At 45.0% G+C, this 13,924-nt stretch overlaps 1 protein-coding gene across 2 annotated transcripts; it reads right to left on the bottom strand.

The window, feature by feature from the left end:
• Window positions 1–1,957: 1,957 nt before the first annotated feature.
• Window positions 1,958–9,668, bottom strand: LOC100277755 (uncharacterized). Of its 2 annotated transcripts, none has more exons than NM_001412143.1 (10): window positions 9,448–9,668; window positions 8,924–8,967; window positions 8,130–8,256; window positions 6,280–6,412; window positions 5,397–5,833; window positions 4,498–4,798; window positions 4,085–4,331; window positions 3,896–3,982; window positions 2,693–3,127; window positions 1,958–2,591 (listed from the first exon to the last, which is right to left on the bottom strand). In NM_001412143.1, the coding sequence occupies exons 1-10, from the start codon at window positions 9,479–9,481 to the stop codon at window positions 2,220–2,222; spliced, it is 2,217 nt and encodes a 738-aa protein (NP_001399072.1). In that variant the 5' UTR covers window positions 9,482–9,668; the 3' UTR covers window positions 1,958–2,219. The 2 variants fall into 2 exon arrangements, with proteins under 2 accessions (NP_001399072.1, NP_001399073.1); NM_001412144.1 differs by having other exon boundaries at window positions 4,085–4,283.
• Window positions 9,669–13,924: the final 4,256 nt, after the last annotated feature.

Genomic DNA, 13,924 nt, shown 5'->3' with positions numbered 1-13,924 from the left:
TTCGGCTCTGTCGACTGAAGAGCGCGCGTCAGGATAAGGTGTCAGGCGATCATTGCATTAAATGCTCCTGTGATACGGTCGGTTGGCGTGGCGATCTGGCCAAGGTTGCTTCTCTGCGAAGACTGGGCCTCGGGCGAGCCGAAGGTGTGTCTGTTGCTTGAGGGGGCCCTCGGGCGAGACGTGAATCCTCCGAGGTCGGCTGCCTTTGCCCGAGGATGGGCTCGGGCGAGGCGAGATCGTGTCCCTTGAGTGCACTGAGCCTTGACCTTAATCGCGCCCATCAGACTTTTGCAGCTTTGTGCTGATGGGGGTTACCAGCTGAGATTAAGAGTCTTGGGGGTACCCCTAATTATGGTCCGCGACAGGGAACGACATGGAGCACTTGATGAAGGCCTTCAGGTGGTCACAACGTCAGCTAAGAACACATAGAAGGTTGAGGACGAGCGTGTGGTCAGAGACGGGCTCACCGGGGTCACGTAGGAAGTATACCATGTTGTTCATATGACAGCAGTACTTAGTGACAGATAGGTTCCCCTGGTAAAACAGCCAGAAGGAGGTGTCGAGGTGGAGGGCACGACCCTCCCGGATGTTGAGGATCTGGTTCTCGAGGGGAACCCAAGACTGGTGAGCGGTGCCCCTTCTCATGGATGACATCCTAAAGCTCAACGATGAGCGTGCTGAGGATCCACAAGAGGACCATGTTATCCATCTGGTGCTAGGATGGGAGCAGCAGGGAGACAAAGTGGACAAAACATGGTCATCGAGGGAGTAGCGCTAAAGGGTGAGGAGCACCTAGTTGCGCTAGCGAGACTAGAGCAAGAACGTGGGGTCGAGGACGACGGAGACGAGTGACCCGATGTTCTAGACACTAGCTGTCTATGCATGGAGATTCGTGATGACCATGACCTCATACTCCATCTCCATGGGAGGTGGTGGCACTAGGGCCACAAGAGAGGGCTCGAGGAAGGAAGAGTTGTGGAGGAGACACTCAGCATCGCCAAATGAGAGGCGAGAGCATCCGCCACGGTTCGCTCGTGCTCCCATGCAAGGGCAGTAGCACGCTCGCGATCACGGGCCGCCACCAAGGTGGAGTGGCGATGAAGACGTCAAGGCCCGAGGCGAGGTGCATTGGAGCAAGCGATGTCGGCTCGATGGGGATGAGCGCGAAGAGTACTAGAAAGGAGGCCCCAGTGATGGTGGAGGAATACACAGGGTGCATCGAGGCTCGGTGTCGGCAAAGCGGGAGCCGCCGCTGCCATGATGGCCCAAGCGTGCGCAGCCTAGGGGCAGGATGCCCAGTCGGTCATGGGCAAGGAGAGACCAGGGGTCACAGGTGCGGAAGCAGAGGGCGCCCAGGATTTGTGAGGCCTAGCGCAGTGCGCGGAGCAAGGAAGGTGGAAGGTCGGCACAACAGTCTGGACGGAGCAGGTAGTCAGCACTAGCATGGAGAAGAGTGTGGTGGCCGACTATGCGAAGTAGGGGCCGATAAAGGCGGGGGGAATGGTGTCGTGGTCTGCTGGGTGAAGCAAGGGGTGGCGCAGGCGTGGAGAGGGGAACCACAGTCGATGGGGCAGAGGAGTTGGTCGGCACGAGTGTGAGGAAGGATGTCGCGATCATCAAAGCGATCATCAAAGCGAGGCAGGGGCAGCATAGGCCGGGGCAACGCAGGGCTATGGTGCAGTGCAAGGCCACGACACGAGCTAGGGGCACAGCATAGGCCGGGGCGACACAGGGCCATGGTGCAGTGCAAGGCCACGACACAAGCTAGGAGCATTCGAGAGGGAAGGTGACAGGTGTGGCCACGTCATGGTGCAGGAAGGGCGCCAGTCAAGGCAAGCTAGGATGTGGCATCGAGAGGGAGCACGATTCGCGTGCCAAGAGAGAGCGTGATGGGAAGGGGGAAGGAACGTGACGGACACACTATGGGGGTGGCGGGTGGGGATTGGAGATTGTAGGGTCATTCTAATCCCGAAAGAGAATTTGAGTTTCCAAACTAGCACTTACAACAAAATTTTGGAACAAAAACTGGAAGTGAACATTAAACACGTTCTTGCAAATCACAACGGCACGAAAAAACGGTTCCCCTTTTATAATTAAAACAAAGAAAAACCTGGTATTCATCAGGCCTATCCTGCATATTACAGCATATCACTTCAATTAGGTTCTATCCACACGGAACCGAAATTTCACTTATCCAGCCATAGAAGCACACCAAAATCTCAAAAGGATTGTGTGGTCCAGCCAAGATGGGCAAGCTGGTTATGTTGAAACGCTCCTACTTGATTTCCAGGAACCATGGCCGACATGTCCAGGCCTAGATTTCCTGCCAATGGCGGTGCAGCCGGCTGATGTATCATGGTCTGCGGGTTCTGCACCATGGTCATGGATGTTGGCTGCAGTGCATGCACAAAGCCCGGGTACTGCAAGTGACCAGGATGGGAAGGGGCGGGACTGAAGGCAGTGTGGCCACTTTGTGGTGGTAAGTATGCTGCATGTGGAGACACTGGTTGTCCCACCATATTGTAGAACGGTGCAGATGGCATATTGGGACTCTCTTTCTGACTTTGAATCCATACATCTGCTGTTTCCACCTGACAATCACGGAAAATAAAAGGCTATAGTCATGCTTATAGATTACAACAGTAACCAAAAAATAGAAATAGTTAATGGTCCAGAAAAGAGTTCTCACTACCTGTGGATTGGGTGCATAGAGGCAGTTGTCCTTATATTTACTCATATTCATATCCTCAATAGCACCTGTGCCGCCAATAACACCGTTAGGGTAACCATTATGATTTCCGTAGCCATATCCAGCAGGGGCTCCTTGAAATACTTGCTTATACTGATGGTTTGATCCATATTTCATGCCATTGGCAGCTAGTTGTGAGGCTCCATTTGGCATTACCAGATAGCTGCTGGCATGTGGCAACTGAGGAAATGCATGGTTGCTTGAATAGTTTGGAACAACCATTAGAGACCCAAACTGTGGTGAGAAAACATGCCGATATGGCAAAAAGTTTGGATACTGAGGTGCTTGGAATTGTTGAGAAAACATCTGGGGCACTGGTTGTTGAGTTGCTGTAGATGCAGGTAACTGATAGCCATTTACAGAATGTAAAACCATAGCCTGCCAACATAATCTCACATAAGTTGTCATAAAGCCTTGCCAATGAACATATGTCTGGGGCAATAGATAAGCACTAGCAACAGGATCCAGATACTAGCATGACTAATGCTCATGCATGTTAAGAGCCAACATCCATGCATCATACAGCCTCTGAACTCTGAAGATATACTAGCCTAGAGTGTATGTAAGGGAAATAAGGCAACTAAATACCATCTAGCATTTCAATGCAAAAACTTAGTTGTATAGGTGCACTTGATGTTCATAAGAGTTACTGCAGGTCCAAATATGTACTAATTAGAGTGCAGGTCCCTGACACAACTAGATGCATAGGGTCTCATAAGCAGGTTTTCGAATAAAAGTTCATAATGCCAAACAATGCAAATTTTATTAATCACAAGGCAACTAAATAGTAAATACCATCTAGCACTTCAATGCAAAAACTTAGTTGTATAGGTGCACTTGATGTTCATAAGAGTTACTGCAGGTCCAAATATGTACTAATTAGAGTGCAGGTCCCTGACACAACTAGATGCATAGGTTCTCATAAGCAGGTTTTCGAATAAATGTTCATAATGCCAAACAATGCAAATTTTATTAATCACAACTACAAACCTACAAAAGGAACATCCCATGGGTGCAAAAGAAAGAAGAAAAAAGACAGTCAAATTCAACCATAAAACTCCCACGCTTGCAAAGATGACAAACAAACGGTCCAGAAAATTTACTGTTTCTAAACATATCAACCAGGAAACAGAATATTGATCATACCTCAGATGAATAAGCTATACCTTGGGCTGCTTCACCATCAACTTTAGTAATAAATGACATCCCATAACCAGAATCTGGCTCATATGCCTGGTATATCATAAAGTGTAAGTGTCAGGAAAAAAACAGAAGTATATAAATTAGTACACAGAAAGCATATAAAATATTGTTATATGTTTTCAAGTAAGTTACCTTAAAATTCTGTGCAGCTTCCTGATGCTGGAGTCGAGGTTGAGAATGTGTTACCTTGCTTGAAATCGTCTCATTTGTTCCACCGACAACACCAGGGCTCCGAACATCCACACACTCCGTCAATGACTGCTCATGTTCAGAAACTGAAACAGCAGGCTCTGACTGTGGAAGTGGACTGCAGGAACCAACATTATCCATCCTATCATTAAGAGTCCCATCAGTTGATGTGAAACCCAATGCTGCCACGCTAGTAGGCAAGAAAGCAACAAACAAACAAAAGTCTCAATTTGAAGATGAAATAGTTTTAAATAGTCAATCAAGAAAAGTTGTCATATGGAAATACTGGAGCTGGTACAATTGCATCTTGATCAAAGGGTACATACTACAAAATATTAGTCGAAAATGCTTCTGACCTTGATGGAGAGTGATCATTCAAGTCTTCTTTAGCCACAGCATCATAATAGGCTGCTAAAGAAGCCTTTGGATAAATTTCAGATTCAAAAGAACCGAAGATGAAATGAGTTCTTTCAGAATCTGGTATCCTGATGTGCTCCGGTATAATGACATGTTCATGTGATACATTAGCATGTGAAAGCTTCTTAGACAAAGCAGACACTTCTGTTTTACTTCCATCATCAACAGGTGATGGAGCACCAGGAGGTGCAGCAGTGCTGGGGCTTACTGATTTGGGCTTCCATTCCAAATGTGGGCTAACTGCATACAAGTGAGTAGTATTTCTAAACATCACTTAGCTAGACCAAGGTAAACCAATAATAAAGATGGAAAAGGCACAACCTATCCCTCCAGAAGTACATGTTAAAATGATTCCACATGGTTCCTTGATGACAGTTAAACATTTTTCTGATTTAAAGGCTGGTCAAAACTTCAATAAATCTACAATGTTATCCCTTTCAGTGTTACACTGATAGCATCTAGCTTCCAAATAACTTAGGATAATGGCACAAAAGCAAAGATAAAATATGGGTATAATGAATGGTGAATGCCTTATAAAATAAATTACTAGTGATCTTTTGCATAGAAGCATAATCTAAACATGCATGTTCGTTCATGGTGTCTTACTCTTATGGGGAAAAATAACTGACAAAAAATCAGATATAGACATCATGAGCAAGCTACTTGTTTTGTTTATCAAGATTTGCCAACGGATGATGTTCCCGTGGAAATGCTAACCTTTTTTATTAATAACATGATGAGATTGCTTATTGCTCAAAAGGTACAGGCAAATTAAAACAGATATTTCTCAGGGAGACACTAGAGAGTCCAGATTGTTGTTCTTTTGAAGGATTATTACCCTTTGGTGCTGATACCACTTTGACTAAGCCATTAGAAGTAGATGTGTATATTGCTGCACTATCAGCTGGCCTTTGCCTAGCACCAACTACTCCAACTTCACGCTTTATGGCTCCAAAAGTTCCAGCTGATTTAGAACCAGGAGAGGGCACATGGATTGGATCTGATGAAGAACAGCAAAGTTCGCCACCAAAATTATTTTTCCCTGATGCTGCAGTGTCCACCGTGTTCTGGTTGCCCTTTCCAAGAACTGCATGAGATCCAACCAATGATGCTTGTGTCCCTTCATATTGTTCCATTTTTCGGACAATAGAAGGCTTGACTTCCTTGTCATGGGCTTGAGCCGCAATTTTGATACCATTGTCAGCATGGGCCGCTCCATGCCCATTAACATTGCAAGTAACCAAGTGGTGTTGGGCAGCAAGCTTTTTGGTTGAGCTTCAGAAACAGGATAACGACATAATGAACAGATGTGGTACTGGTAAAATGATGCAGCAAAGAAATAAAGCAGCTATCAGATCATAAAGCAGAGAAGTCAATAATGCTACTAAGCAAATACTAAAGCAACACGAACAGTTAATACAAATATGTTGATAAAACCACTAAAAACATGAACAAATGAGGAATAAGTGTTTAGTTTTTTTTTTTTTTGGGGGGGGGGGGGGGGGGGTGTTACCATATACCAGCATATAAATTTACAATAACACTGACAGAAAAAAGTGCGTAAGATTAAGAATCCACACTTAATATCCCTAGTTTTGTGTTATGCAATTATCTTGAAATAACACAATGTTTTCTAATTGTGATCACTGTCACAATGTTCCATTTTATAGATGGAAAGTAGAATACAAAGAGCCATAGGAGGGACAACTGGTATACTCTACCATTTATCTCTAACATTTGAAAAAGCACATTCATTGCTAGAATCGCCGTTCTGAGATGCTTCTGGCAAAGTCTCACTAACTTCTTTCAGTTTAATTCTGTTATCTTTGACAACACGAAATTCCTGTGTGACTCCTGAAAGTGTCCGATGTTCAAAGGTTAAAAGAAGCTTATTGCAAAATGCTGGATTAACACATAAATACAAGTGACGAATCATAATAATTTTTGTACTTCCATGTTTTAAACATGAAGGGCAGGTCTGGTGTAATGGTGAGAAATGTTTCACTGAGTCATCAGGTCGTGGGTTCTAAACAACTTCTCCGCATTTGCGGGAAAGGCTCGTCTCGATTTATCCCTTCCCTAAAACCCACTCATGTGGGAGCCTCCAGCACTGGGTCTGCCCTTTTTCCATGTTTTAAGTGCTAGTTGCTTTTATACAACATAAGAATGAAGCATCTACAGTTGTCTCAGAATATATAGCCATAACACCACTGTAAAAATGTAGTAGATGTTGCAAGAATGGCATGCAAGTACAAAAGGCTAAGACTGTCTCCAACGGGAAGTGTAAAATAGATGACGCGGAACTATAGTCTATAGATGACACTGTTTGCAGAGTGAAGTTTGAAATAGGGGATGAGATATGAGATCTGCTGGAGATAGCCTAAGAGCTTCCATCTTGCCATAGTATCCACATATGTCAGTATTTTATCTAAGTAAATAATGTTCCATATGTTTAATGTGTTTTAAGAAAACATGAGCGGTGGCTAGAAGGCTAAAATCAGAAGCAAATTGGTTGCTAGATTGAAAACGACTCATATGCAACAATAAAACTGAGCAAATCCAAAAAAACTGGTTTTATGTAGAAACGTGCTACACATTATCGGCATCTGTTTTACAACCAAAAAGTCATCATGCATGCCACAGGATCACATAAAAAATATCTATAAAATTAATCTCAGAACAATCAGCATTAAAAACATGAACTGAAGGATTAGTATGGCCAGCGATGGCTATAATTAAAAATATATTACAGCCTTATCAGGTATTGTGCAAAGACACTGTTTGGCACAACTCCAGCTCCAATATTTGTGGAGAGCTCGGGAGTTACACTTATGGGTTCGGCTGTTTGGATGAGTCATCTTGTTTTTACTTTGTAGACTTTGACTTTAAAGGCTCAAACCACTATATTTGACATACAAACTTAGATCTGATGTGGAAGTGGGAGCTAGAGCATTGACGAGAATGGCCTAAGATGGTACCATTCATGTCTGAGAAAATATCAGCATGATCTTGGATTTACACAGCCTAGAAAACATCAATACAAATACAAACTATGGTGCATACTGTACATAAAAAAAAGTAAGGCAATCTTCTAGCTACGTCAAAATTTTCACATAATGCATCCAAAAGAACTGCAGAAAATATAAAAAAACTCGGCCGGTAGGGGAAAGACCGCCGCCACGGTATTATATTAAGAAGAAGCTCAATCGGAGCCCTAACCGAGAAAGGTTACGAAAGCTAGACCCCCGTGCAGCATGAGGGCCCACCCCCTATAGGCTGGATCTTTACTCGTGCTTTGAGCACTCCCAACCCCTACACGAGGATCCGTCCCTCATAGGTCAGTCCATCTCGTTTGCACACAACCAAGAGAACCAGTGAGTGACTTTTTAAACCTCGGCCTGAAATTCGCTCCCACTAGGATTCGAAATCAGGACATGAGGAGTGCTATTTAGATCACTGACCACCTAACCAACTCAGCTAGAGGCTCTTTCGCTAACTGCAGAAAATATACTTATTTATGACACTAAAACATGCCATTTTATTTTGTAGCATGTTGTATATGAAGGTTTACCAGGCAATGAACTTCGAGAGTAGCCTCCTCTAGTAATATTTCTATTGAAAACTCTTCCAGGTCTTGCCCATTCTTTTTTCATTTCTTTTTGCACCCTGATAGCATTCATGCCTTGCTGACTTGTGTTCTGCAATGGCAGAACAAACTAAGGGTGAGATGAGACATGGTAACAGTAGTTACAACTCATATACGGATGACAATAAAAAAACAAATGTCCAACAGAACAGCAGTAACAACTAGATGACCATTTGGCACTAACACGATGGGCCAGCCCAGGCACGGCACGAAAAAGCACGGTCCAGGCACGACCCGGTCCGGTTAGTATAGTGCCAGTGCCTGGCACGGCACGGCTATAGTGCCGTGCCTGGGCCACTATCTCGACCCGTAGTGCTGCCACGGGCACGACACGGTTACATTTTTTATTTTATAAATAATAGTTTACATATATTAAGTATAAGAATTCAACATATAACACAATAAAACTGCAGCTGCACTGGTTAGATGGATGCGTTTAAGCCTCTTATGCACTAGGTTGTGGGTTCAAGCCCCCACAACTACACATTTTTTGCTAAATTCTACAATATACTCAGATGGGCCATAGTGCCACCGGGCCGGCCCGGCACGACTAACAGGCTCACGGGCCGTGCCTGGGCCGCGGCAGCGGCACGCCGGCCCATCTTGGCACGGCACGTTTCGTAGCCGGGCCTAGCGGGCCGTGCCAGCGACGGGCCGTGCCGGGTCGGGCCGTGCCGGCCCGTTTGGCCATCTATAGCAACAAGGGAAATAACACATACCTCTCTATTGCTGCCATGACGCTTTGTGCTGTTATGAAAATACTCTGCAGGGGGGCATTTAACAATAGTTAGCACTTCATTAAAAAAAACTGAATGTGCTCATAGTCATAAAACAAAAGAAAACATATATGCCATAAAGACCAATGCTCCAATGCATACATTAAATATCTAGGCCCTGGCATTAACAATTCCCATTCCCAACTCTAGTGGCGGGGGGTAACACAGGGCATGGAGTTGCAGGTCGGGCTGAAAATTCAGAATAAGGTGATAATATATTAATAGTAGTGAATGATACTTTAGGTTAATTATGCCACCGGACAGTGTCGGGCGAATGCACAAGCAGGAGAACCGAATCAGAATGGGGTTTCTTATATCAACAGGGTCCACAAGCCAACAATGCAAAACAGATGGATAGGAGTATCCATCCATCCCTCGCAGGACGTAGGGTTAGGTTCCGAACGCTATTAGTTCGAGAAAGAGGATTCAACAAATTAGCACGCAATCAGAAAAAGGCTAGGGCTCACCGATAAAGCCGGAGGAGCCTCCCCTCGACGCCATCAAAGGAGACGAGAGGAGGGGGAGAGGGCGAGGACAAAAAAGTCGAATCCGGCGGTGTGGTCCTGCTGGAGGCGGCGGGCGTGGGCAGGGGAGGCGACGAGGGTTCGGCCTTCGGCGGCGCGGGCGGCGGGGATATGACTGGAGCGGTGGCGTTTCCTTGGCCCTAGGATGACGATGGCGTGCGAATACGATAATCAGACTTCGATGGGAAAGTGTAATGATGATTGGGCCGTGAGCCCAGACGTCAAGGCCCAAATGTATATTGCAATACACTTGGTTGGGCCGAAAAACTCTCTCTTTTCTAGTCTCTAATCTCTAGAGCAACTTCAAAAGGATGAAAAAAAAACTTTCCCTTAGAAGCTGATTATTGGAGGTACACTAAAACTTGTTAGGGGTGGATTACCCTCCAACAGTTTTTCAAACATAACAGCAACACTATGTTGCAGGCTTCAAGTGTGTATGTACTAAGGAGTGTTTGAATGCATTAAAGCTAATAGTTAGTTGACTAAAAATTGCTAATTGAATTAGTTAGCTAACTAGTGTCTAATTTACTAAAAGTAACTAATAGCTGAACTATTAACTAGACTGTTTGGATGTCTCAGTTAATTTTAGCACCTAACTATTAGTTCTAATGCATTCAAACACCCATAAATCCTACACTTTGTGGTGATGCAATCGCAGCAAAGAAAACAAAAGGATGGAAGACTCATGTCCCCATCCGCTTTATTGTCAGGTTAACAATAGCAACATCTACTTTCACTGTTGCTTACCATGTGATTGGTTTCCTGAGTGTGGAGCGTCTGTCTCACGTCAGCCTGGGTTGCTGGAAACGCGGCGGAGCTGTATCTCCGCGCATACAGACGAGAGAGCTAAAAAAGGTTATGTGGTACGCGTGGGAGCATGTTGTCGTCATCCTCTACGGCCAACCAATCACAAATTTTGCATGGTCAACTGTACGCGGTGCGCCTGGGCGTGGCTGGCGGCGCAACCAATCACGTGGTTAGCTCCTGAACGAGCCTAGGACCAAGCATATTAAATCATCACCAACAGAACAAGTGCAGGAAATGGACGGAGCCATCATGTCGACCAAGCCAATGTGTTGCATTCTCACAGGCCGGTACCAAGAAGAAGATCTGAGTGAGTTCTTGACGCAAAAACCATTGAGTCGGTGACACCAGCAGCAAGAGATCTAGAAAACCGTCAGATCGACCGACCGAGAGACCAGACAAAATCACAAAAGAATGGTTAGCTCCCAACCTTGCTCCTCCTTGTTGCCGCCATCCATTGTCGTAGGAAGAAGAAGCAACAAATTAACTGCCTGGATGGGGATAACAAAATTGCATCAGCCACTTAGTAAAAGAAACAACGGTGATTGTACCGATACACGGTGTACTCCTCAATGCTCATGGTGGTTGGTGGTGATTGGAGTAATAATCTGTGTTGTGCATGCTAAACTGCTGCTATCATTGGCGAGAAGTTATAGACACAGATGGTGGTGGCATGTCACCGTTGCCGCTGCCGCCGTTGCGCTCCTCGTCGCCCTGTATCCTGGTGGGGATGCGGATCCCGGAGAGGGCGATGCCGGGTGAAAGTCGCCTAGAGGGGGGGTGAATAGGGCGAAACTGAAATTTACAAAATTAATCACAACTACAAGCCGGGTTAGCGTTAGAAATAGAAACGAGTCCGAGAGAGAGGGCGGAAAACAAATCGCAAGCGAATAAAGAGTGTGACACGCGGATTTGTTTTACCGAGGTTCGGTTCTTGCAAACCTACTCCCGTTGAGGTGGTCACAAAGACCGGGTCTCTTTCAACCCTTTCCCTCTCTCAAACGGTCCCTCGGACCGAGTGAGCTTTTCTTCTCAATCACTTGGAACACAAAGTTCCCACAAGGATCACCACACGATTGGTGTCTCTTGCCTCAATTACAAGTGAGTTTGATCTCAAGAAAAAATGAGAAAGAAAGCAATCCAAGCGCAAGAGCTCAAAAGAACACAACAAATCTCTCTCACTTAACACTAAAGCTTTTATGGAATTGGGAGAGAATTTGATCACTTGGGTGTGTCTAGAATTGAATGCTAGAGCTCTTGTAAGTGGTTGGAAGTTGGAAAACTTGGATGACTTGAATGTGGGGTGGTTGGGGGTATTTATAGCCCCAACCACCAAACTAGTCGTTTGGTGGAGGCTGCTGTCGCATGGCGCACCGGACAGTCCGGTGCGCCACCGGACACTGTCCGGTGCGCCAGCCACGTCACCAGGCCGTTGGGTTCCGACCGTTGGAGCTCTGTCTTGTGGGCCCGCCTGGCTGTCCGGTGGTGCACCGGACAAGTCCTGTAGACTGTCCGGTCTGCCACCCGCGCGTGCTCTGACTTCTGCGCGCGCTGGCGCGCATTTAATGCGTTGCAGACGACCGTTGGCGCGAAGTAGTCGTTGCTCCGCTGGCTCACCGGATAGTCCGGTGTGCACCGGACATGTCCGGTGAATTATAGCGGAGCGGATTCCCGAAGCTGGCGAGTTCAGAGTCGCTCTCCTCTGGAGCACCGGACAGTCCGGTGAATTATAGCGAAGCGCCTCTGAAAATTCCCGAAGGTGCGAAGTTTGGCTTAGAGTCCCCTGGTGCACCGGACAGTCCGGTGCGCCAGACCAGGGCAGCCTTCGGTTGTCCCTTGCTCTTTTGGTTGAACCCATTTCTTGGTCTTTTTTTATCGGCTAAGTGTGAACCTTTGGCACCTGTATAACTTATACACTAGAGCAAACTAGTTAGTCCAATTATTTGTGTTGGGCAATTCAACCACCAAAATCATTTAGGAAATAAGTGTAAGCCTAATTCCCTTTCAATCTCCCCCTTTTTGGTGATTGATGCCAACACAAACCAAAGCAAATGAGGAAGTGCATAATTGAACTAGTTTGCATAATGTAAGTGCAAAGGTTACTTGGAATTGAGCCAATATAAATACTTATAAGATATGCATGGATTGTTTCTTTGATTTTTGACATTTTGGACCACGCTTGCACCACTTGTTTTGTTTTTGCAAATTCTTTTGTAAATCCTTTTCAAAGTCATTTTGCAATATAGTCAAAGGTAAATGAATAAGATTGTGAGAAGCATTTTCAAGATTTGAAATTTTCTCCCCCTGTTTCAAATGCTTTTCCTTTGACTAAACAAAACTCTCTCTCACTGAAATCCTCCTCTTAGTGTTCAAGAGGGTTATAAGATATCAATTTTGAAAAACACTACTTTCTCCCCCTTTTGAACACAATGAGATACTAATTTGAAAATCATACCAATTGAGAAATTCTTTTTTAAATTAGTGGTGGTGCGGTCCTTTTGCTTTAGGCTCATGCTCTCTCCCCCTTTGGCATAAATCTCCAAAAACGGATTCATTAGAGCCCTTTTAACTACTTTCTCCCCTTTGGCAAATAAGACACGAGTGAAGATGATACCAAAGCCGGAGAGATGCTCGGAGCCACGACGAAGGATGAGTTACGGAGTGGAAGCCTTTGTCTTTGCCGAAGACTCCAATTCCCTTTCAATACACCTATGACTTGGTTTGAAATGCACTTGAAGACACATTAGTCATAGCATATAAAAGAGATATGATCAAAGGTATATTTATGAGCTATGCATGCAAGACATCAAAAGAAATTCCTAGAATCAAGAATATTTAGCTCATGCCTAAGTTTGTTAAAAGTTTGTTCATCAAGTGGCTTGGTAAAGATATCGGCTAATTGATCTTTAGTATTAATGTATGCAATTTCGATATCTCCCTTTTGTTGGTGATCCCTTAAGAAATGATACCGAATGGCTATGTGTTTAGTGCGGCTATGCTCAACGGGATTATCCGCCATGCGGATTGCACTCTCATTATCACATAGAAGAGGAACTTTGGTTAATTTGTAACCGTAGTCCCTAAGGGTTTGCCTCATCCAAAGAAATTGCGCGCAACAATGGCCTGCGACAATATACTCGGCTTCGGCGGTAGAAAGAGCTACAGAATTTTGCTTCTTTGAAGCCCAAGACACCATGGACCTTCCCAAGAACTAGCAAGTCCCGGATGTGCTCTTTCTATTAATTTTACACCCCGCCCAATCGGCATCCGAATAACCAATTAAATTAAAAGTGGATCCCCTAGGATACCAAAGCCCAAACTTAGGAGTATAAACTAAATATCTCAAGATTCGTTTTACGGCCGTAAGGTGAGCTTCCTTAGGGTCGGCTTGGAATCTTGCACATATGCATACGGAAAGCATAATATCCGGTCTAGATGCACATAAATAGAGTAGAGAGCCTATCATCGACCGGTATACCTTTTGATCTACGGACTTACCTTCCGTGTCGAGGTCGAGATGCCCATTGGTTCCCATGGGTGTCTTGATGGGTTTGGCATCCTTCATCCCAAACTTGCTTAGAATATCTTGAGTATACTTCGTTTGTCTTAGGAAGGT

This window comes from Zea mays, chromosome 1 (assembly GCF_902167145.1).
Source record: "Zea mays cultivar B73 chromosome 1, Zm-B73-REFERENCE-NAM-5.0, whole genome shotgun sequence".
Taxonomy (NCBI): Eukaryota; Viridiplantae; Streptophyta; class Magnoliopsida; order Poales; family Poaceae; genus Zea; species Zea mays.
This window is presented reverse-complemented; position numbering and strand designations above follow the sequence as displayed.